Source organism: Puma concolor, chromosome A3 (assembly GCF_028749965.1).
Source record: "Puma concolor isolate L17-30 chromosome A3, mPumCon1.1.hap2, whole genome shotgun sequence".
Classification (NCBI taxonomy): domain Eukaryota; kingdom Metazoa; phylum Chordata; class Mammalia; order Carnivora; family Felidae; genus Puma; species Puma concolor.
In genome coordinates this window covers 41253153-41277834 of record NC_141669.1, presented here as the reverse complement: position 1 = coordinate 41277834, position 24682 = coordinate 41253153, and the positions used below count along the sequence as shown (strand labels likewise).

General features: G+C 46.5%; 1 protein-coding gene across 8 annotated transcripts in view; it reads right to left on the bottom strand.

Moving 5' to 3' along the window:
• TRABD2A (TraB domain containing 2A) overlaps positions 1-24682 on the bottom strand; it is an 83756-nt gene that overhangs the window by 42091 nt on the left and 16983 nt on the right. For 3 of the 8 annotated variants that reach the window (XM_025932392.2, XM_086700729.1, XM_086700728.1), the window contains exons 1-2: positions 13267-13586; positions 3685-4245 (exon numbers count right to left, since the gene is read on the bottom strand). In XM_025932392.2, coding sequence (XP_025788177.1) covers positions 3685-4245; positions 13267-13374 — 669 coding nt within the window. In that variant the 5' untranslated portion in view covers positions 13375-13586. Of the gene's footprint in view, positions 1-3684; positions 4246-13266; positions 13588-19102; positions 19347-24682 lie in introns of those variants that run through there. The other 5 variants (XM_086700730.1, XM_086700731.1, XM_086700727.1 and 2 more) reach the window with 4 other exon arrangements.

The following is a 24682-nucleotide window of genomic DNA, read 5'->3' as shown; positions in this document are numbered from 1 at the left end:
TTATAAATGAAACACAGGAAGTTACACACCCCCCAACCAAAAAAAAAAAAAAAAAAAGTTTTAGGAATGTCATAATTTTTCCTCCTAAATTTAAACAACTTTAACCTCACTAGCTTAACCTTAAGTTCTTATAAAAAAATTAGTTTATAAATACTAAATACGTACGTGAACGTTAAGAAGGTGTTATGAAATCAAAATGACTCTAGTACATAACTACAGGCCCTAAAATATCTCTCAAATGTATTATCTTAAGAGATGGTGCTACACACCTTCCCTCAAAGATACCTTTGAGGGTATCTTGAGATATATTATCTGCCAAGCAGATATATATTTACTGCCAAGCCTTTTCCCCTCCCAGTTTGAAGTTTGAAAGAGGGCTTAAGCCCAAGCAAAAATGGTCATAGATTCCAAACTTGTATGGTCAAAATCAATAAGACTTTAGATCAAAGCACTATCCTTCTACAAAACATTGTATTAAGTTCAGACATTGGGCGCCTAGATGGCTTGGTTGATTAAGCATCCGAATTTTTTTTTTTTAATTTTTTTTTTCAACGTTTATTTATTTTTTGGGACAGAGAGAGACAGAGCATGAATGGGGGAGGGGCAGAGAGAGAGGGAGACACAGAATCGGAAACAGGCTCCAGGCTCTGAGCCATCAGCCCAGAGCCTGACGCGGGGCTCGAACTCATGGACCGTGAGATCGTGACCTGGCTGAAGTCGGAAGCTTAACCGACTGCGCCACCCAGGCGCCCCAAGCATCCGAATTTTGATATCGGCTCAGGTCATGATCTCATGGTTGGTGAGGTTGACCCCTTGTCTGGCTCTCCACTGACATCATGGAACCTGCTTGGGATTCTCTCTCTCTTTCTTTCTCTCTCTGTCTCTCTCTCTCTCTCTCCCTCGCAGTTCTTTGCCCCTCCTCTGCTCACACTCTCCCTCTCTCAAAATAAATAATAGGGCTCCTGGGTGGCTCAGTCAGTTAAGCATCTGACTTCGGCTCAGGTCATGATCTCGCGGTTTGGGAGTTCCAGCCCCACATCAGGCTCTGTGCTGACAGCTCGGAGCCTGGAGCCTGCTTCGGATTCTGTGTCTCCTCTCTCTGCCTCTCCCCTACTTGTGCTCTGTCTCTCTCTATCAAAAATAAATAAATGTGGGACGCCTGGGTGGCGCAGTCGGTTGAGCCTCCGACTTCAGCCAGGTCACGGTCTCGCGGTCCGTGAGTTCAAGCCCCGCGTCAGGCTCTGGGCTGATGGCTCAGAGCCTGGAGCCTGTTTCCGATTCTGTGTCTCCCTCTCTCTCTGCCCCTCCCCCGTTCATGCTCTGTCTCTCTCTGTCCCAAAAATAAATAAACATTGAAAAAAAAAAATTTTTTTTTTAAAATAAATAAATGTAAAAAAATTTAAAATAAATAAATAAACTTTTTAAAAGTTGTTTATTTATTTTGAGGGGAGAGAAAGCATGAGAAGGGGAGTGGCAGAGAGAGAGGAGACAGTGAGAATCCCAAGCAGGCTTCACACTGTCAGCATGGAGCCCAATGTGGGGCTCGAACTCACCAGCCAGGAGATCATGACCTGAGCTGAATTCTGATGCTTAATCAACGGAGCCACCCAGCCACCCCCAAAATAAATAAATAAACTTTTAAAATAATAATAAATGCAATCATTGAAAAAGTTAGAATATCAGCTTCTTAGGTTTCCAAAATAATGTGAGAAAACTCCCCCAGGAGATAGATGCAGACAATTACTGGTCCCTTATCTTGTCTATAAATCTCAGTGTGCCAAACAAATACTATATTTTAGTACCTGAGTATTTTTTAATATATACTTTTAGCAAGGTAAGTTAAATTCCCTACAAATTTTATTATCAATTCAGGAACACTATTTTTAGGCTGTTGAGTGTCCTTAAGTTCTTTAAGTAACAACCCAAGTTCAGCATTTCAAGATCTGCTAAGACCTAGATCTGCTAAGTCCTTTTATTCTGAGGACCAACATCCCAAGGCCAACCACTGAGAATATCTGCAAAACAAGAATACTTATTTCAATATGGTCAATAATATTGTAACAACTTTGTATGGTCACATGGTAACCATACTTATTGGGGTGAACATTTAGTAATATATATAATTGTCGAATCACTATGTTGTATACCTGAAACTAATGTAATACTATATGTCAACTATACTTCAATTAAAAATTTTTTAAAGTAAAAAATACTTATTTTATATTGCAAAATTCTCATTTGTCCCCAGAAGTATCTAATCTGCTATAAAACATCAACAACAAATGTCACCAAAACGATTAAACAATGGCACTTTAATAAAGTGCTACTTGTCTTATGAGAAATGAAGAACTTCTTGAATATGAACCTAAATTCCAATGTCCTGAGGGAGGGGCTATAAATGACAGAAAACAGGAATATAACTCTGCCTTACAAAAGGAATACCCTGGGGGGAGGGTCCTGAACAGGGACAGCAATGATCTCAAAGGGACCAATGTGACCCAAAACAGCCATGCCCAGTATTATTTTCAAACCAGGCCATACCCTGTGATAGTCAGTCTGACATTCACATTGTCCACATACTCTCAATGCGGCTTCTTTTTAAAAAACAAATAAATAAGGATGGATTTTTTAGGGGCAGTTGGGTGGCTCGAGCCCCGCATCAGACTCTGCACTGACAGTACAGAGCCTGCTTGGGATTCTCTCTCTCTCTCTCTCTCTCTCTCTCTCTGTCCCTTTCTCTCCTCTCTCTCTCTCTCTCTCTCTCTCTCTCACACACACACACACACTAAAAATAAACTTTAAAAAAATAGATTTTTTTAAGTTTATTTATTTTGAGAGGGGGGAGGGGCAGAGAGAGAGGGAGAGAGACAATCCCAAGTAGGCTCCACACTGTGAGTGCAGAGCCCCATACAGGACTCGAACTCACAGATCACAAGATCATGGCCTGAGCTGAAATTAAGAGTCGGGTGCTTACCTGACTGAGCCACCCAGGTGCCCCTCAAGGCAGCTTCTTTTTTTTTTTTTTTTTTTTTTTTTTAATAATTTATTGTCGGGGCGCCTGGGTGGCGCAGTCAGTTAAGCGTCCGACTTCAGCCAGGTCACGATCTCGCGGTCCGTGAGTTCGAGCCCCGCGTCAGGCTCTGGGCTGATGGCTCAGAGCCTGGAGCCTGTTTCCGATTCTGTGTCTCCCTCTCTCTCTGCCCCTCCCCCGTTCATGCTCTGTCTCTCTCTATCCCAAAAATAAATAAACATTGAAAAAAAAATTTAAAAAAAAATAATTTATTGTCAAATTGGCTAGCATACAGTGTATATGGTGTGCTCTTGGTTTTGGGGGTAGATTCCCGTGATTCGTTGCTTACATACAACACCCAGGGCTCATCCCAACATGGGCCCTCCTCAATGCCCATCAAAGCAGTTTCTTAATGAATGACCTGAATTAAAACAAGTGACAAAGGTATGTCAATACTTTTTGGGATGACAAGAAAAAAAAACCCTCTTCTCTCTCAGTAACACACAAACAAACGACATAACTGACTCTATGGCTTATTTTTTAATACTCTGAATAACATTCTTGAGCAAAGACAAGTTTCAGATCAACTGTCCTTCTGAACCATCTCCTATATTATAAGTCAGTGAACTCACACACAATCAAATGCCAAGTCCTTCTTGCAAAGAGAGTCTTACCTGTGAAAAGTTCAGCCCATTCAGTGGATGGCACTGCTCTTCCACCTTTTCCACAGCCCCAGTCTGTTTCCTCAGCCGCTCAGCCTCCTGGGCAAGGTACAGGTCTAAGACAGGCACCCCACGGGACTTAATGTCCACTTCGGTCAGGGAGTTGACCATGAGCATCACCCAGACGGGCCTCTTCCGCTCCCAGTTCCCCGCGATGGCGTTGAAGAGGTAGTCCGCATAGAGCCCCTTGCCACGCTGGTCTGGGGTCATCCACGAGGGCATCATGAGCTTGACGTACTCTAGGTGGCGCTTGAGGCGGCAGTAGATGTCCCTGGGGAGCACGTCCTGGAGGTTCTCGCCCTGCGGCAGCATCTGACAGCTGGTGAGGGCCGAGATAGTGTAGGGGTCCGTGAGGTCCAGCTCAAAGTACACAATGCTGCTCTGCTGAAAAGCCTCCTTGGAGTTGTCCGGGATAAAGTCCCAAACCCGGGTGTATGGAACGTGGATCGTGCCAAAGAAGTAAGATGGCGGATCTCGCTTTATGGTCCACAAGAAGGAATTCAATTCACTCTGCTGAAGGGAAAAGAAAGGCCATTAAGTCATGATATGTAGAGTCAGAAAGCTGAGAGGAGAAAACGAACGGGAGAGACAAGTCACACTGCGAGAGGAAAATGATCAAAGTATGATTTAGAATTTGGAGTCCAGGTAGATTCACCTGCCAGCAGCAGGAGTCCTCGATGCAGCCTTTTCCCTTTGTCCCCCGAGAGTGTTGATTAAAGTCGAAAAAGCAATAGCAGTCTTTACGTTTGCCCTAGCAATGAACGGGGCAGGAGATAAGGCGGGGACTCTCAAGGGATTCTGAGGACACAGCTGGTACCGATGAAGGGACACCTGAGGAGACACTGTTGCCTCCCGGGCAGGCAGACTGATTGTGTCTGCTTCTTCAGATCTCAAATCCAACATTCCCAAAAGCAGTGGCTCTCCACGGCTGCCCAGTCTCTCCCAGTGGTTTTCTAGGCTGAGCAGTGGTACACATCCACCCGAGGCCAAGCCATCATGCCCTTTGCCCCTGAGTAGCTCAGTTTCAACAGCAGGCATTTAGGAAGTGTCTGTTTAGTAACAGACCCTGGACAAAGAAGGGCACAGGGCAGCCCTTGAGGACTTCAAGTCGTAAGGTCAGAAATGAAGTGAACCATGAACCAAGCAACCCAGAAATGTGAAAATCCGGGTTTATAGAAAAGAAATGGAATACATTCCCTTTACAAAAGGCTTTAATTTCAGCAGTCTTTTAAGTACGATGTTCTCCTGTACTGTGGAGTTTCAGCTCACAATCAGTTTTTGTTATTGTCACTGTTATGTTCTACAAAGTCATCACAAACACTGAAGTACCAAACAATGAAGCACTGCTCCTAGGAGAAATCCAAGGGTTAGGTTCCTACAAGCCTCTGGTCACAAAATGTTCATCGACAGATAAATGCATAACCTTGTTTTATATGTGCTCTGTTGAAAAGCACCTTATTTAATACATGTTGCTGATTCACTGACATTGAACTCACAGCCAACAGCATGACAACTCATGCCTGAACGAAGCTCATCTAACACATACATTTTCTCCCTGAGGCACGTCACAGCCTCCTTGTGCTTAGGAACACTCGATACTATCTATGCCTGGTTATTTTAAACAGAGAGATCGCCACAAAAATGCAAAAAAAAAAAAAAAAAAAAAAAAAAAAGTAGCATTAAGTAGATCACCAAAAGGACACTTACTCACTCGTTACTTGTTTGAGAGCTGAAACAGAGCACTGTATCAATTTATTCCACCTCAGCTGGCAGTGTGTGCATCAGGCACATGTCTGCCCATGAAAGTGCCACAGGCATTGGGGTTATTGATCAATTTTAGAAAGTAGCCTAATTCACAAATGTGAAATCTGCAAACAATGAGGATCAGGTGTGTTTGCATTTGTATGTTCATTGTTGAAGCTACAGCAACTTGTCTTCAAATGATATGTTACACAGAATCTCAAAAACTAAGACAGATGAGAGCTGGGGCCCCATTCCCCATTCTCACAGTCTTCAACCTCTTCTCCTCCCATTCCCCTGCCACCTTCTGACCACCCAGAAGGCAGAGGTGGACAGGTAAACACAAGGCCTGGGGGTGAGATAATGGGCGGGGGGCAGGGAAGATCAGTAGCAAATGAGCTCACAGCTCTGCATAAAGGCGATTGGCTATAAGCAGCCTGAGCCACATGGGAATAGGCCCGGTGCTCCAGAATGGGCTTTTCAAAAGCAACTAGAAATCCCGAGTTTAAATAAAATATTCCAATTGGAAAATGGAACCTCCATTTTCTTATACACCATGCAAGCCAAACAGAACATATCTCACTAGTCCCCAGCCTGTGACCTTGTTTTTTGTTAAGTATTTAAATTGCGGGGTGCCTGGGTGGCTCAGTCGGTTAGGCATCCAACTTTGGCTCTAGTCACAATCTCATGGTTCGTGAGTTCAGGCCCCCCATTGAGCTCTCTGCTGTCAGTGAGGGGCCCACTTTGGATCCTCTGTCTTCCTCTCTCTGCCCCTCCCCTGCTGTGCTCTCTCTCTCTCTATCTCTCAAAAATAAATAAACATTAAAAAGAATTTTTTTAAGTATTTAAGTTACAGTTCTACTCCCACACCCACCTTTTTAAAAACACACAAATGGGTGAAAGAAGCCTAAATTCTGCTTCTATTTCAGCTACCCCACCGAGATTTTTAAAAGCCACTTCATTTCTCTGTACCTCAATTTCTTCATCTTTAGGAGTTAGATAACAGTACTTGTCATAGGTTATGGGAATAAACAAACTAGGCAGGTAATTGTTAAGTGAATGAAGAAATGAGAGAAAGAATGTATTTCTAATACCTATTAATGATTGAATTAATATTAGGAGAGGAATCGTGTCCAGGGTCTCCAGCCAACCCTCAGGCATCTGCTTATGGAGTAACGAATGTCCCAGGATTATTTAAGCAAATCAAAAAGCCAAATGGAAACTCTACATCTAAAACAATGGCTGCCAAAACTAATTAAGCAGTCCAGTGTCTCACTGTTAGAATTACATCAAGCCGGTAGAAAAACACTGGTTAACTAGATGCTAATCAAAAGCCAAGACTGACAGTTATGGCTTTGGTTCATTTAAAACGGGTAACAAAGGGCACCTGGGTGGCTCAGTTGGCTGAACATCCAACTCTTGATTTCAGCTCAGGTCACGATCCCAGGGTTGTAGGATCAAGCCCCAAGTCGAGCCCTGTATTGAGCCCCACATTGGGCTATGAGCTGAATGTGAAACCTGCTTCTCCCTCTCTCTCTCCCTCTGCCCCTCTCCCTGGCTTGTGCGTGCTCTCTCTCTCTCTCTCTCTCTCTCTCTCAAATAAAAAAAAAAATTGATAACAAAATAATTACCTATAAATGTAACTGCTTTGGTAGAGGCAGCCTTCCAGGTAGAGGTTTAGTTTGGAGTTTGGTTTATTTGTTCACTTTATTGGGAAGAAACGATAACTGAAGGGCCCTGAATGGTGATATGTCTGGGCACCACAAACCTATACAATGGATCTGCTCACACAAGTTACAGCGCCTCCCAAAGGACGTATACCCACTGTCCAACCAGGAGACACAATCAAGAGCTAAAATGTTATTATTAAAACCATGGACACCTAACTCATTTTCATCTGCTAGGAGCTTTTGATATTAAATAAATATATTCCCAGGAAAATCCAGTCCATACTGCAAGATCACGGCTGAGTGGAAGGCAGAGTGGAAGGCGTGGTTTCATTTTGGTTTGGTTTTGCTTTGTTTTTACCCACTGCCTTTAGTCTCCCTGAAGTCTCATCCTACCTCAAAATACCTACACTTCTCTTTAAACAAAATCTATTCAACTATATGTATCCATTTTTTTAATTTATTTATTTATTTATTTATTGCTGCCTTTTCAATTAGTACTAGTCTAGAAATAGAGTTGCTGTATGATCTTTTTGCTGAAAACAGCTCATATTTAAAAAACAAACAGGGGTGTCTGGGTGGCTCAGTCGGTTAAGCGGCTGACTTTGGCTCAGGTCGTGATCTCGCGGTCCGTGAGTTCGAGCCCCGCGTCGGGCTCTGTGCTAACAGCTCAGAGCCTGGAGCCTGCTTCCAATTCTGTGCTTCCCTCTCTCTCTGCCCCTCCCATGCTCATGCTCTGTCTCTTTCTGTCTCTCAATAATAAATAAATGTCAAAAAATTTTTTAATAAATAAATAAACATTAAAAAAAATTAAAAGCAAACAAACAAGACTCAGGTGCTGGCATCCAGCCATGTAATAACAGTAAGGACACTAAGAACAGCAGCTGTTATCACATATTCACTGTGCGCCAGAGACGATCTAAGCATTGCATATGAATGCTCCTACGACATGCGTTCAACGTGCACACGTTCCACAATTCTTTAGGCTGTGCTTATACATGCCAGCCACTGTTGTAGGCATGAGGCACTGGGGCATTCTAGGGCACTAGAAATACAACGGTGAGTGAAAAACAGGTACCCACCTCGGGCATGTCCATGATATCTGTTGTGGAGAACATGAGCAGGGAGTACTGGCGGAGGAGATATTCAGTCTTAAATACGGTGATCAGAAAATCACTGGATGGGGGCACCTGGGTGGCTCAGTCAGTTACGCCTCCAATGCTTGCTTTCAGCTCAGGTCACGGTCTCATGGTTTCGTGAGTTCGAGCCCCACATCGGGCTCTGTGCTAACAGCATGGAGCCTGCTTGGGATTCTCTCTCTCCCTCTTTCTCTGCCCCTCTCTCGCTCATGTGCATGCTTCCTCTCTCTCTCTCTCTCTCTCTCTCTCTCTCTCTCTCTCTCTCAATAAATAAATAAACAAAATCACTGAACATCTGGTAGGAGATTTATCTTGCTGTGAAAGAGGTAAGAGTGCAAATCAGGGGGATATCTATCTGAGAGAAGAGCCTTCCCTCCAAGAGGAGGGAACAGCAGTGCAAAGGCCCTGAAGCAGAAAGGTGTTAGCGAGGACATCATCAGAACTGCAGCAGGATGAAGGAAAAGGAAAGCAGGAGGAGAGGTCAGAGTAGTGAGCAAGGCCAGGCCACACCAGAGCTAGGGCAGGTGTTTGTGAGAGGGGCAGTGTGAGCTGATCCTGAACAGGGTCACCCTGGCGACCGTGACGAACAGACTAGAGAGGGATGAGGGCAAATGAAAGAAAGTCAGTCAGGAAGTTACCAAAACAATCCAAGCATGAGAACACAGCGGTTGTGACAGAACTGAGATGTGATCATGTTCTGGATATAGTCTGGAAGCTAGAGCTAATGGGACTTGCTGATGAGTTGGTTAATGCAAAGGACAAAGTTGCCATCAACCAAGATAGAGGAGAGAGCAGATGAAATGGGATCAGAGGGGAAGGTTGGAAGTCTGGCTTGGGCTCTGCTGAGTCGAGATGTGAAGCAGACAACCAAGTGGGGAGGTCGAGCTGGTAGACGGATGCATGAATCTGGACTTTGGGAGAGGCCTGCGCCAGAGGTTAAAAACAAGGTACTGTCACCATTTAGATGTGTTATTTAAAGCCATGGGACTGAATGAGATCTCCAAGGAGCCTAGTGTAATTTAGGAGGGAAAAGGTCTAGAAATAATCTAACCTTGCGAAGTCAAGGGAAAGAAGAGCAGCCAGCAAAAGAGAATGAGAGATGTGGTCATCGAGGTCGCTGGCAAATCAAGAGTAGGAAGCCAACCAAAGACAGTGCTTCAAGGACGACAATGTAAGCAAGGGGTTCAGTGTGGCTGATGAGCCAAATGAGTCAAGGCTTTGAGAACTGGTCTCTGGATGGAACAACACTGAAGACACTGGGGCCGAAGCAAGAACAATTTAGTGGCACGGTGGGGACGAAAGCCTGCCCATTCAGGAGCAAATGGGAAGAAAGGCACTAAGAAGATACGCAACTAATTAAGATGCTAGCCGTTGCCACGTGCAGAAACCAAGCCCTTGAGAGGTTTGTGATGATACCCAAGGTCCCGCAGTGGCTAAGTGGATTTGAAGCCAGGCAGACGGGGTCCTGAGCCCTGGGTCTGAAACATCACATTATGTGACCTTAACATGCAATACACTTTACTTGGTCTCCTAGTTTCTTTCTCCATGAATACCCTAGTAGGTGCACAGCTACAGAGGCTCTGTCCAGCTCCCCTTCCCTAGCCTCAGGACCTGCCCAAATAGATCCACACCAACGTTTTTAAATCCTCAGACTGCCACCTTTCCCCATCCTGTCTTTTCAAAGTAACACATGGGCGGGGGGGGGGGGGGGGGGGGGGGGGGGCGGGGAGGGACTTTTCCACTTTTTCAAGCCAGGGGTTTTAAAGTGTTCTGAAGGAAACGCTCCTCGTCTTGTAGAGCTCCCTCAACAAATAGAGTTCTGTTCTGACTAAGTAGGCACTGTCTCTCCCATTCTGCACCAGCAACCATCCCCGACGACCACTGACAGTGCCCTACCAGGCAGGCCTTGGGTAGAACACAAGCTCAAAGAAAAGACTTCAGGGCTTACGGCCAAGGAGCTCTCACATTGCCTTTGCCCACCAGCCCCCAGGCCGCCGCACCGGTCATATGGGTGCCACTGCCCTGGTCCCCCTTATACTGACACCCTCAGGGGTAGGGCTGTCTTGTCTCCACAACAGAAAAAGAACAAAATTGTTCTACTACCTCATTTCAACATAATTGTGGCCACCATGTGCTACCAGATGGATGAAGCCATGTGATTTAACACTATGATTCAATAGAATAAAAACACTATCAACATGTCCCTTCTAAACCTAAAAGAAAAAGGCATGGGTGGCCATGGATGACAGACACAAGAAGCTACAAGTTCTGTCCGTTGAATCACTGGAGATTTTTTTTAAATTTTTTTTAACATTTATTTATTTTTGAGACAGAGAGAGACAGAGCATGAACAGAGGAGGGGCAGAGAGGGAGGGAGACACAGAATCTGAAACAGGCTCCAGGCTCTGAGCTGTCAGCACAGAGCCCGACACGGGGCTCGAACTCACGGACCGCAAGATCATGACCTGAGCCGAGGTCGGCCGCTTAACCGACTGAGCCACCCAGGTGCCCCGAATCACTGGAGATTTTAACACACACATCTGTAATCCATGCAGTGAAACAAAGGAGCACAGTGACAACTTATGTCACGTGGGCTAAGTCCCTTAGGGCTGCACCCCTCAGCTAGCTCCTCCCGTCCCAGCCTCCCTCGACCTGTGGTGATGGCACTTTTCCTAAAGTACACTTCAGCAGACCAGCTAGAATGGATACCAAAGTGAGTTCAGTTGGCTCCAGGTGACACTTTTCATCCGAGAAATATTTATTGAGCGTCTACGGTGGCCAGGCACTCTTCTAAGCACTGGGGATGCAGCAGCAAAACAAACAGACAAAAATTCCAACCCCGATGAAGATTACAGGGGATAGGGGAGCCGCAGCAAACACATTTTTATCAGTTGAGTGCTACAATGAGAAATAAAGCAGGAAAGGCAGGCAAGAGGGCAGGTGGGTCAGGGATTTGACATAATCATTCATAGATAATCAGGAAGGGTGTCTGTGAAAGAGTTTGAGCAAAGATCAGGTGGAAGTATGGGAAGAAGCATGTTACAGGCCAGTGTGGAAGATCTCTCTATAATGATTAACGAAAGTTGAAACCAGCTCTCAGGACACAAAATGCTACCTAGTGGGTTAGAGGCTGGATTCCAGAGCTTTACTCTACAACCTCAAGACCACAACCTCCTGGGGCACCCACCCACAGTGCCCTCTCCAGAGCACAGGTCAAGCATACAGCCCTGCCACTGACTGACCTGACCTTGGCACCGGATAACACCGCTTGCTCCCAGAATAGTTCAGAGATTTTCAAAATGTGGTCCTGGGACCTGTAGGTGTCCGCAAAGCCCTTCAAAGCAGTCTGTAAAGTCAGAACTTTTTTAATAATAATAATACGGTATTTTCCTCTCTCGCTGTCATTCTCTCACAGGTGTGCACATAGAATTTTCTAGAGGCTACAGGTGTGTCCAACGTCACTGCTGTGACTGTTAATGGCACGTGTGCTTATGTATTCCTGTGTCTCACTAATGTGTCCGTCAACCCACATACATAAAGGGCTCTTTGGAGTCCTTAGTACTTTTTTAAAACGTGGAGGGGTGCTGAGACCAAAAAGTTGGAGAACTGAGAGAATAAAAAGGCCATGAGGACAAGTTCAAGAGTCAAGAGAAACAGAGACTTTATCACGACTCACTCGTCACACTACAATTTGGAGTGGATTTTGTAAAAGTGAAAAACGTTTGCTTTCATAGGAAAGGATGGCTTTTGCTTTGTATAACACGAGCGCCGCTGCCACAACGCAAGAGTTGGAAACTCTCCCTGGTGCGGACGTCCCTCTCCAGCCACCACGCCTCCTGCTTGCCGGAGGGAAAGCTGGGAAGGATGGATGCCTTAAGGAAATCAGTGTGGCTCCCCGGTCAGCCCCCTGCACCAGGAAGCCTCAATTAGGTCACCCTCTCCTTTCCTGTGGTTAGGACGATGAATAAAATTACCACTAGCCAGAGGTGACACAGCCCCGGATGCTGCGCAGGTGTCACCGAAGGTGGGGCGACCCTGGTGTCCGAGGGCGCACAGACCACCCGAAGGACGGGTCTAGGATCACCTCCCCGGCTCCGGGGACCCAGCAATCAGACCCACCAATACAAACTCACAAAATTCAACCGCCACGGAGCTCAGAAAAAGAACTTCAGAACGACAGAACATTTCGAGCATAAGAAAACTGATCAGGAGAAGAAAACCTACGTCTCGAAAGAGGGCCAGGCTCGCAGACGCTAGACCTGTCCGATTTCTGCTCGGCTTCTGCTCCCATAGGGTGAGGTTGACCGGGGCAGGTCACTGGGACTCCCTCGGCTGGGTTCCGCTCACCTGCAAAACGCCCCTGAGAATGTCTAAGGAAGCGCCCGTGCGTGAACGCGAAGCTGTCAGATGTGGCTACTTCGCGAATGCGCTCTGTGACCTGGGGCACAAATGTCCCTCTCTGAGCCTCAATTTCCCAGATCGGTAAAACAAGGGGGATGGCTTCAGCTCCCCCCAATCCCTTCTAACTCAGGCACTGACTCTACGAAGGTTAAAGCAAGCAGCTGCAGGGCGCTCTTACCATTTCGGTAAGAGCAGGAGAAATTAAACGCTAAGGATGAGAAGGCAGAACAAACTTGCAAAGTAAATGTGCCAAAGTCCCTCCTGCACCGCTCGGTCTTAGCGGACTCATCCACCCAAGGTCCCCGAACGCCCGCGAAGCAGGCTGGAGAGACCCGGGACACCCCGCCGGGACCCCCTTCGGCTGCACTGACCAATGGCGAGAGCTGGGGACAGGGTCTCACGCGGCCGAGGGACTGCGCCCCCTCCAGAGAGGGGACCCCGGGGTGCGGCGGGACGCGCCACCAAAAAGGCGCGGACGGGGGAGGTGGCTCCGGATCCGAGGGCTCGGTGCTTCGCAGGCTTGGGAAGGTAACCACCCAGGGGAGGTGCGGGGAAGCCGCCTCGCCCGCGCCCGACGCGCACCCTACCTGGGGCTTGAGCTCGCAGTTGGCTGAGGCAGGCGCGCCGCGCCGCGGGGCTGCGCCCGTGGGCAGGAGGCAGAGGGTCTGCAGCAGGAACCAGCCCCAGAGACTCATCCTCGCCACGGCGGCTCGGAGGCCCCGCACGCGGAGGGACAGAGTGAGGCAGCGGTGGCCGCCCCGCCCGTTAGCCGGCGGCCGCGGAGCTGCGGACTAGCCGCGCGCCCACCATGGCGCTCGGGGCTCGGGGGACCGGGGGCGCTCGCCGGCAGCCCCGCGCCTCTCGTCTGCTCCGTCTGCAGTTCGCGCGGCCACCTCCGGGCGGGGCTCGGGGAGCGGGCGGCGGCGGCGGCCACGTGGGGCCGGGCCCTGACCTCCCACCCCCCACCCCGCCGCCCCTCCGCCCCGCGCGGAGACAGCCTCGGGAGCCGGGGCCAGGCTTCTCCCGCTCAAACCCTGGCGGGGCCACAGGCCACCTCGTGAGCCGGCCAGAACGGGAAAGTGAAGTCCCAGCACTGTCTTCCAACCTCCCCCCAGATCCCACTGGCTCCTACCCTTACCTCTGTATTTATGCTGCCAGTTCTGAGAGTGGCTCTTGATTGCAAGAGACAGACCAAAGAAACAAATGACAGGCTATTTTTCAAAGGAAAGCTCATTTAAACAAAAGAAATCGCCTACAAGTTTTGTCTGTTAAAAGAGGGGAATAGTCTGTGTGTGCATACACTTAAAATCTGGGACCACAAAAGCCAGCACTCCATTAGGTGTCGTCTTAAGGGGGTTGGGGAATAATATTAAGGATGTGAACACCAAACTCAAAGGACTCCTTCAAAGGTTAAGTGAGGACATTTATGGAAAGCATCTTGTTTGGTACACATAGGAGGCCTGCAAAACGGACTTGCTCCCTTTCTGCCCCTAAAGCCTTATTCACAGCATTGAGCCTTCAGGAAGAAAAAATTATCAAAGCCACTAGCTCAGCCACTGTGCCCAGCCTCTGCCACCTCCCATCCAAGCCCTGAGTGCACTTTACCAACCTTTAGGTACAGCCCAGACTGTGGCGTGATCACTGAGTGGTGTAGCAGGGGTTCTTAATTGTTAAGTCCCTGTCCATTTTGAGACTCCGATGGAAACTGTGAGCCATAAGGTAATGAGGAGACGCAGAGGCCCAGATTTACACGCAATGGGGGGGGGGGGGGGGGAGTTTTCTGAGCCTCAGACGCCCATTTGCAATACTCCAGTAAAGAGTATTTTAGAAGCCACGTTTTTCCAGCTTTGATTTCACAGACGTTTAGGCTTCAGGTGTTTTTGTGACATCGCTAGATTTTTTCCTGTTCTAAGTTTCAGTGGGGGTTTGCTTTCCGGAGTTGACTCTCCTGTCTCCAAACGACACCCGTTCAGCTTGTCAGCGAGCCTTGGACCACAAGCCGACCCGCAGCGCAACCTGTCCGGGTTTTCAGGTTGCCAATGCTGCCGCCTGCTGGCAAAAATGCTCTCTCCAGGTGTGAGATGAAAGCACCCGGAACTCTAAAGGAAGTAATTAACTTATTACTACTTTGTACTCTTTCCCCACTCCAAATGGAGTCTCAATCAGTCAGCTGGGGCCAGAGGAAGAGGGGAGGGAAAATGTGTCATAAAACCAGACTGAAGGGTGCCTAGGTGGTTCAGTCGGTTAAGCATCTGACTTCAGCTCAGGTCATGATCTCACCGTTGGGGAGTTCAAAAGCCCACGTAGGGCTCTGTGCTGACAGCTGGGAGCCGGGAGCCTGCTTTGAATTCTGTGTCTGCCTCTCTCTCTGCCCGTCCCTGCTCGTGCTCTGCCTCTCTCTCTCTCAAAAATAAACATTTTTTAATTAAAAAAAAATAAAACGAGATGAGTTTGTTTTCTTTCATCGTTTCTCTTTCCTATTCCATTGATGCTTGCTGTAACCTGTATTATTTCCTTCTACTTACTTTGGATTTATTTTGCTCTTCTTTTTCTGGCTTCTTAAGGTGAGACACTAGGTCATTGACTTTAAGCCTTTCTTTTCTAATATAAGCATGTTAAAGCTATAAATTTTCCTCTAAGCATTGCTTTAGCTGCATTGCCCAGATTTTTGAAAAGCTGTATTTTCATTATCATTCAGTTTGGAATACTTTCTGATTTCTCTGGTGGTTTTGTTTTTTTCTTTGACCATGGATAGTTTAGAAATATATTGCTTAATTTGCAAATTATGGATTTTTCCTAGACATCTTGTTACTGATTTCTGATCTAGCTCCACTGCAATCAGAGAACATAGTCTGTATGACTGCAATCATTTTATATTAATTGGGACTTGTTTTACAGTCCAGGATATGGTCATACACTGGACTTGAAATGTCTAGTGCATGAACAATTTTCTTCAGGTCTAATATTTTTCTAGGTGGAGCTGCCTGCCTTAGACCCATCATTAAGTAGAATTTATTCTGTAAGACACCCAATGTCCAAACATTCAATAAAATCACATCTACTCTCTATACATTGTACAGACATTCTTGAGGCCCCTATCACTTCACAGTGCTACCCCAGACCTGGTGACAGGCAGGCCAGCATGACCTGGTCCTTACCTATCTTCTAGGCTGATGGCTTTCCTGGCTTCCACTTTGTGGTTAAGAGAGAGATGCTGGAGTGCCTAGGTGGCTCACGGCCAACTTTGGCTCGGGTCATGATCTCACGGTTCCTGAGTTCAAGTCCCTCCTCAGGCTCTGTGCTGACAGCTCAGAGATCAGAGCCTGGAGCCTGTTTTGGATTCTGTGTCTCCCTCTCTCTGCCCCTCCTGTGCCCCCCTCTCTCAAAAATAAACATTGAAAAGTTTTAAAATAAATAAATAAACATTAAAAAAAAAAAAGGTAAAAAGAAGGAGATGCTGAATGTTCCGCTAGCCTCCTCTCTGCCTTTCGGTATCTAGTTCGGTATCTCACAGTTTCGATATCCAGTTCACTCCTTCACTTGGGTATTGTTCTTTTAGCCCATTGCCGGAGACCTGGATGTTCCTAAACCTTTCCCTGCTTCTTTCTGTTTCTGTTTCATGTACAGTTGATACCCTGGCAACCTTCCTACGTCCACCTATTCTTAGTTCTTCCTTTTGTGCCCCTACAATGGATTCCTGAATGTACACAAATCTGTGAAGCTTGTCCCCTTCATAGCAGTCACCCGAGGAAATCATACCCTGGAGTCCTCTTTGTCCTTTCCCCCAAATCAGATCTTCCCTCAAAAACAAAGTTTTCAGGATGCCCAGAGGATTTGCTGTCGCTTCCACCGCACCTGCCTTGCCTGGCTGGCCAGCCTGACTGATCTGCAGCCATCTAAATCCTGAATCACTTAACACACTGCAGATTTCCCAAAATGATCAGGGCAGCCCCCAGGGTGGAGGGTAGATCCCTTGATCCTGCCTCCTGGTATTCACATTTTTGTTTAATTCCCTCCCCAAGTGCGAGCAGGACCTGTGACTTGCTTCTAACCAATGGAAGGTGACAAAAATGATGGATTGTACACGATTACACAGGAGTGTGCTGCCAATCTCGCTAGAGTCTCTACCTTGCCATCTCTGACGAAATGAGCTGTCACGAGTCCTACGGCCAGGAGGAAATGAATTCTGTCAAGCACCTGAGTGACTTCAGAAGTAGATCCTTCCACAGTAGAACCTCCGATAGGAGCCCAGTCCTGGGCAGCACCTTGATTGCAGTCTGGGGTTACCCTAAGCAAAGGACCCAGTTAAGCCTGAACTCCTGACCCAGAGAAAATGTGAGATCATAAATAGGTGCTATTCTAACCCACTGAGTTAGTGATTTGTCACACAGCCAACAGAACACTAACACACCAGGGGCGCCTGGGTGGCTCAGTCGGTTGAGCTTCCAACTTCGGCTCAGGGCGTGATCTCACAGTTCGTGAGTTGGAGCCCCGCATTGGGCTTGCTGCTGTCAGCATGGAGCCAGCTTCAGATCCTCTGTCCCCCTCCCCCTCCTGGCTGGAGCTCTCTCAAAAATAAACAAAACATTAAAAAAGAAAGCAAGAAAGCAAGAAAGCAAGAAAGCAAGAAAGCAAGAAAGCAAGAAAGCAAGAAAGCAAGAAAGAAAGAAAGAAAGAAAGAAAGAAAGAAAGAAAGAAAGAAAGAAAAGAGAAAAGAAAAGAAAACTAACACACCAAGTAAAATAGAGCGCCAAGGAATACCCAGGTATTCCAACAGAGTCTACACCATCAGAGGGTGTGCTCAAAGTGAGCAACAGAAGACCTACTTCCTGCACTTTCACGTCTTCGGGCCCCATGCCTGACCAAAAGGGGACCAGAGTTTTGCCACTCTCTCTTGGTCACCCAGTATTGGCACCAGAATTTCTGGCGGGAAAAGGTAGCAATTACCCCACAGCTGCCTTTGCTTAGCAAGTACACTGTGTGTACCTAGATAACGGGCAAGAAGAAACCTCCCCTGACAGCAGGGAGTGGTCTAGCTCTATGGGTGTCACCTTGGTGTTGTTACCAGCTGACACTATCCACAGCCAGGCTGTGGTGTTCTCCCATTGAACATAAACAATTTTGTAGTAGATCAACATTGGACAAGGCCACTCTATGACTATAATGAAGACAAAATCCAGATGACTCCATAATCATGTCTCAACACAGACAAAACATGAACCTGGTCCAAACCACAAAAGGGACCAGACATCCTCATATCCTGGCTAATGAGTGACTGCTCCTTCTTCACAAATCCCTACTTTAGCCTTTATTATTTCCCCTACCATATAGACAAGATATTTGAAGATATTTGAATGTATCGTTACAGGCTGAATTGTGGCTCCCCCAAAAAATCAGATGTTGAAGCCCATACCCTGGTACCTCAGAATGTGACTGTTTGTTGTTTTTTCTTAAGGTTTATTCACTTTTGAGAAACAGAGATAGAGGATGAGCAGGGGAGGGGCAGAGAGAGAGGGAGACACGGAATGTGAAGCAGGCTCCAGGTTCTGAGCTGTCAGCACGGAGCCCGACACGGGGCTCAAACCCGCACACCATGAGATCATGACAGGCTTAACCATCTGAACCACCCAGGCGTCCCATAATGTGACTATATGTGGAGATAGGGTCTTTAAAGAAGTGATTAAGTTAAAATGAGGCTATTACTATAGGCCCAACTCTGATCTGACTGCTGTCTCTGTAAAAGGAGGAAATTTAGACACACAACAGGGACACCAAGAGCACTGAGGCACGGAGGGACAAACATGTGAGGACACAGCAAGAAGGCAGCCCTCTGCCAACCAAGGAAAGAGGCTCAAGAGAAAACACATTCATTGACACCTTGATTTTGAACCTCCAGGCCTCCAGACCTGCGAGAAAATAAATTTCTGTTGTCTAAGCCACCGAGTCTGTGGTATTTTGTTATGGTAACCCGAGCAAGTTAATAGAGATGCCCACTCGGAATGAGACCCAATTCCTCAGAACACCCAACCCAGAGCTAAGCCCTGCTTCCTTGAACCTTCCCCCAAATCACCTAAGGAAACGAGTCAAACTGTAAAACAAGCCCTCCCAGTACCTTCTCACTGAGATGCCCCAAGGTATGAGCTCTTCCTCTCTGCAAAGAGCAGTGAGTCCATCTAATTCACCTTCAGGTGTGTCCCTGGTGGCCTTTGGCTTTTGGCACTGATACCTGTCTGTCTACTTGGGGCGACTTTGGCCAGCCCCCAAGCCATCCCTTGTGCTTCCAATGGTCTTACATCAGACCTTGCGTGGAGAGAAGTTCTCCTTATGTTGACACGTTTTTACTCTCTTCCCCTGTGCCTGCTCTCCTGCCCACCCCCCTCCCCACATGCCACATGGGTAAGGCTGCGCTGAGGTGAACGGTACCTTGCTCCTGGGAGCCTGGTGCAAAACCGCTGCCTGTGTGAATGATTCCTGACAGAAAGCACGTAACAGCATGAACTGAGGAGAGTGATGGAGCTAGCCTCTGGTCACTGTTCAGCTGGCTTCTGGCTTCCTCCTGACCCAGATCATGCAAGCAGAGAGAAAAAGCTGAATTGTTGGATGTCCATGAGAATTTGTTTTTTTTTTCAGAGAAGGAAGAAAGAAGAAGAAACTGGAGACAAGGAAACTGCAGAAGACTCCTGGGCAGAGAAAAGAGAAACACAGCAGAGATGTTGACCGGGGAATTTTTATTGTATTTTACTATTCATAAGTAATGAAAATTTCAAGAAATTTTTCATGAAATTAAAATTACACATCAATCTTTCAGAGGTGGGTTTTGGGGCCTCTGATAGTGTAGCATTTGGCTTCAAGGAGGCCTGGGGAAGAGAGACTTCCAAAGGGGAACCAATCACACACGTGATTAAATGTGTAATTTTTACTGTGATTCTAAAGTAAACAAAAGTGTGCACGTTTTTAAAAATGACCTGAATGATCAGGGAGTTTTTACTTATTTTTATTTTTTTAAGGTTTGTTTATTTACTTTTGGGGGATGGGGAGGGGCAGAGAGAGAAGGAGAAAGAGAATCCCAAGCAGGCTCCGTTCTGTCAGCTTAGAGCCCAACTTGGGCCCAATACCACCAACCACAAGATCACAACCCGAGCCAAAACCAAGAGTCAGAGGCTCAACCAACTGAGATACCTCGGTGCCCCAACTGAGGAGTTTTTCTAGGACAGTTTGCTGATTGTTCTCTGGAAACACTAAAAAGCAGTAACTTGCTATCCAATAGACGTTTGGTATGTGTTATCTTTTGTCCTTATTGATTCCTGCATCCCTTCTAGAGAAACTGCTACATTCATTTATTCAACACACTTACTAACTACCTGGGCCGCCCAGGACCCAGTGAGGAGTTTAGAATGATGACTACAACAGAGAGGACACCTGGGCCTGTGGAGCTTCCTAGGCGGCCCTGTTCTTACCCCTGGTTGCACACTAGAATCACCTGGGGAACTTTTAAAACAACCGAAGCCCAGGCCCCATTGGTGGTTAGTTAACTTGGAATCTCAGGGGCATGTGGCCCAGCACCAGCATTTTAAAAGCAGCTCTGGTAATTCTTGTATGCAGTCAGGATCAACAGACGGCTGACAAAAAGAAAATCACAAGGTGGTAAGATGTGTACAACAACACAGCCCATAACCGAGCCCATCATTCCAGGGAGGGTTTCCCAGTGGAATGTTGTCTAAACAGAGACCTAAAATTTGAGCATGAGTTAGGGAACAGCATTCCACAGTTCAGAAGAGGAAACAGTATAGGCAAAGTCCCTGAGGCACAAGAGAGAGTTAGCTAAGTTCACAGAATTTAGTCTGATTGACACAGAGACCCAAGCAGAAAAGGGTGGGAAAGGGAGAGATGAGCAGGGGCCAGAAGGTGAAGAATTTGTGAGCTGGGCTGAGGAGTTCGGTGCCTAACTGAGAGGCACTACAGAGCCATCCAAGCTTTTTAAAGTTTATTTTGAGAGAGAGAGAGAGAGAGAGAGAGAGAGAGAGAATCCCAAGCAGACCCCACACTGTCAGCAGTGAGCCGTGCAAGCATGTTAAGCAGAGGAGTTACACAATCAAATGTACGTTTCAGCACGGAGGAGAGCTGGAGGGAGCCAGGGTACAAATGGTAAGACCCGGTAGGAGGCACGATGGGACCTGGGCTTGGTTCTGGCAGGGGACAAAGAGAAGAGAAGTGACACTGAGGAAGTGAAACCCACCCAGTTTGGTGGTTGATTGGACGTGGGAGAGAGGAGGAACAAGAAACTGTGGGGAATTAGTGCCCAGAAAAGACCAGACCACACCCTCTGGCCTCTGCTCTGTAGCCACAGTAATAAGGGGGGACTGAACACCCACGGACCCAAACGCCAGAAGTGTTCTGATGGCCCTTCATGCAGCAAGAACAACGGGAAGAGAGGATCCTCTCTCTGGTCTCCTCCATGCTCAGCAACGCCAGCTTCTAGATCCTCCCAGCCTCCCCCTGAAGTCTCCCTGAGATTCCCCGGCCTTCCCAGACACCATCAGAGTCTTAATGCCTCAGGTAGTTTCCCTTTGGCCTGGGACTGTGGAAAAGCAAGACAGAGCCAGCTCATCTCATCCCTGCCACTTATTAGCTATGTCACCTTAGGAAAGTCACATGACCTCTCTAAACTTCAGCTTCTTCATCTGCAAAATGGGAATAATAATACTTATCTTGCAGAGATGTCGTAAAAATTAAAACCAATATAATATATGAGGAGCCAAGCCAGAAATATAAAGCTGAAGATAGATAATACTCATAATGCAGGAAATCTCTTAAGTTTTAAAAAAGAAAGAAAAGGACATCAACCTAGTTAGAAAATCTGCAAAGATCATAAAAAGGCAAAAGAAACAAAGGGAAGGGGGGAAGGAGAAAACAGGACAAGCAAAGAGAAGGAACAATATACTAGTCCATAAACAAAAAGATCCTCACTAGCTAATCCAATAAAAGCAAATTAATTCTGGAGAAGGATGCTGATGTCGGTTGCACAACAGTGTGAATATACTTAATGCCACCGAACTGTACACTTAAAATGATTAAAATGGTAAATGTTAGGTATATTTCACCACAATTTAAAAAATAGAATAAATATCCTTTTAATAAAGGAAACTAAAACAACTAGGTGCAATTTTTACCTCTCAAACTGACAACAATAAAGGCATGGCAATATCCAGTAGGAATGTAAATAAAACCTTTTTGTAACACAGTTTGGCAACATTTAAAATGTGCGTGCCCTTTGACCTAGAAATTCCACTGTAGGGATCTGTCCCAAGGAAATATTGACACATATGTGAAAACACACACACACACACACACACACACACACACACACACACACACACACCCCACAGTTTGGGAATCACCAAGCTACGTTCACTGAAGCACTATCACAGTGAAAAATATCAAACAATCCTTGTAATGAAAAGATACATGCCCAGTTGAAGGAATAAGGCACACTTTTATGTTCTGGAATGGAAGAACACACACCAAACTGACGACTTCTCTAGGGAGAGAGTGGGATTGGTGTGGGTGGGGGAGGGAAGGAAAGAGGGTCTCTAGTTTTTACTCATCATGCTTCTGTGTTGCTGATGTTTTTAATGTTTATTTATTTTTGAGAGAGACAGCGAGGGAGCACGCAAGCCAGGGAGGCGCAGGGAGAAAGGGGGGCAGGGGATCCCAAGCAGGGGCCCTGTGGGGCTTGAACTCAAGAGCAGTGAGATCATGACCTGAGCTGAAGTCCGATGCTTAACCAACTGAGCCACCCAAGCACCCCCTATTGCTAATTTTTTTTTAACAAAAATCACAACTTCTATAATGTCTTTAATGTCATGATTTTTTTTTTAACTGAATGCCTCCTGAGGACGTATTCTCTGACTAGCCCAGTTGAGAGTGTGCCTTGCACTCCAAACCCAACAATCTATTCCTTCTTCCTACCAGCTACCCAGCTCTTCATAGCATGGCCAAATGCCATTTTTAAAAAATGTTTATTTACTTATTTTGAGAGAGAGAGAGAGAGGGAGGGGCAGAGAGAGGGGGAGAGCAAGAATCCCAAGCAGGCTCCATGCTGTTAGTGCAGAGCCCCATGCGGGGCTTGATCTCATGAACCGTGAGACCATGACCCGAGCCGAAATCAAGAGTCAGACGCTTAACCGACTGAGTCACCCAGGTGCCCCCCAAATGCCATTTTTTATGAACATTCAGAGAATAATGCAGTGAAGAAAATCAGTGCTGACGAAACCATCGGGATTATCATTCTTGTTCTTACAATCTGTTTGTTAGGAGCAGTGGCCCAGAGTGCTGCTGGCCTGGCCGGTCTCTGAGAGATGCAATGCGCAGCCAGCAGCCCCAGCCACCATCTCTCCGCTGTCTGTCTGCTGTGACCCCCATCTGGCCCCTGAAACCCCACCGGCCTTTGGAATGCCGCCCTGGCTTCTGGCAACTGATACTTTTATGACCGAGTGGGGAGGCATCTCCGTTTCTGCTTCTTTCATTCCTTGCCAGAGGGCTGTTGTTTTTTGGGATAGTAAGTTCTTTTTGCCACATGAATGGCAATTCATACGGGGCCTGGCCTCACAGACTAACGTCAGTAGCCTCAGTAAGGGAGAATCTCGGCCCAGATCCCCTCCCACCAGCAAGCCATAAGCCATCCTGGCCAGAGGGTCAGAGATCTGCTTTCTTTCTTCCTAAGGTCCCTGTGGCACCTCCTTGTGGGCCCAGAAATTCTAGCCCAAGAGCAGCTTTTCACCAAGTGTGCATGCACACACTTACTCCAAGAAGATCTAGACCTACAGAGAAAAATGTATTTTATACTCTCCCAGAAATGAGGCATCACTAAAATTATTTTTTCCAGTTGGTCCTTGTATACATACATGCGCAACTTTTTAAAAATACATTTTGGCTAAAATCAACAACACAAAACAACAGGTGTTGTCAAGGATGTGGAGAAAGGGGAACCCTCTTACACTGTTGATGGGAATGCAAATTGGTGCAGCCACTGGGGAAAACAGTATGGAGGTTCCTCAAAAAGTTAAAAATAGAACTACCCTACGATCTAGCAATTACACTGCTAGGTATTTACCCAAAGAATACAAAAAAAAAAAAAAAAAAAAACACCAATTCAGGGGCACGTGGGGGGCTTAATCTGTTCAGCATCTGACTCCTGATTTGGGCTCAGGTCATGATCTCATAGTTCATGAGGTCAAGCCCCACATAGGGGCTGTCAGTGCAGAGTCTGCTTGGGATTCTCTGTCTCCCTCTCTCTCTGCCCCTCTCCACTCACTCTCTTTCAAAAATAAATGAACGTTTTTTAAAAACCACTGATTCAAAGGGATACACACACCTCGATGTTTATAGCAGCATTCTCTGCAATAGCCAAATGATGGAAACAACCCAAGTGTCCATCAACGGATGAGTGGATAAAGAATATTTGCCATATATATACAATAAGGAATATTACTCGGCCGTATAAAGGAACGAAATCTTGCCATTTGCAATGATGTGGATGGAGATAGAGAGTATAATGCTACACAAAATCAGTCAGAGAAAGACAAATACCATATGATTTCACTCATATGTGGAGTTTAAGAAACAAAACAAATGAGCAAAGGGAAAAAAGAGAGAGCGGCAATCAAGAAGCAGACTTCAAGAACAAACGGATGGTTACCAAAGGGGGCTGGGGGTGGGAGAAATGAGTGATGGGAATTAAGGAGCGCACTTGTGATGAGCACCGTGAGATGTGCGGAAGCATTGAATCACTATGCTGTACACCCAAAACTAATATTACACTGTATGTTAACTCACTGGAATTTAAATAAAAACTTTCCTTAAAAAAGAAAAATACATGTTGGGCTTCATGCTTGATATTTTCCCGTAAAATAACTGCCATGGATATGCCAGACACTCAACGCCCCCAACTATCAGGGGCCAGCCTGCTCATGGCACTTGCTGGGAAATCAGAGCTCAGCCCAG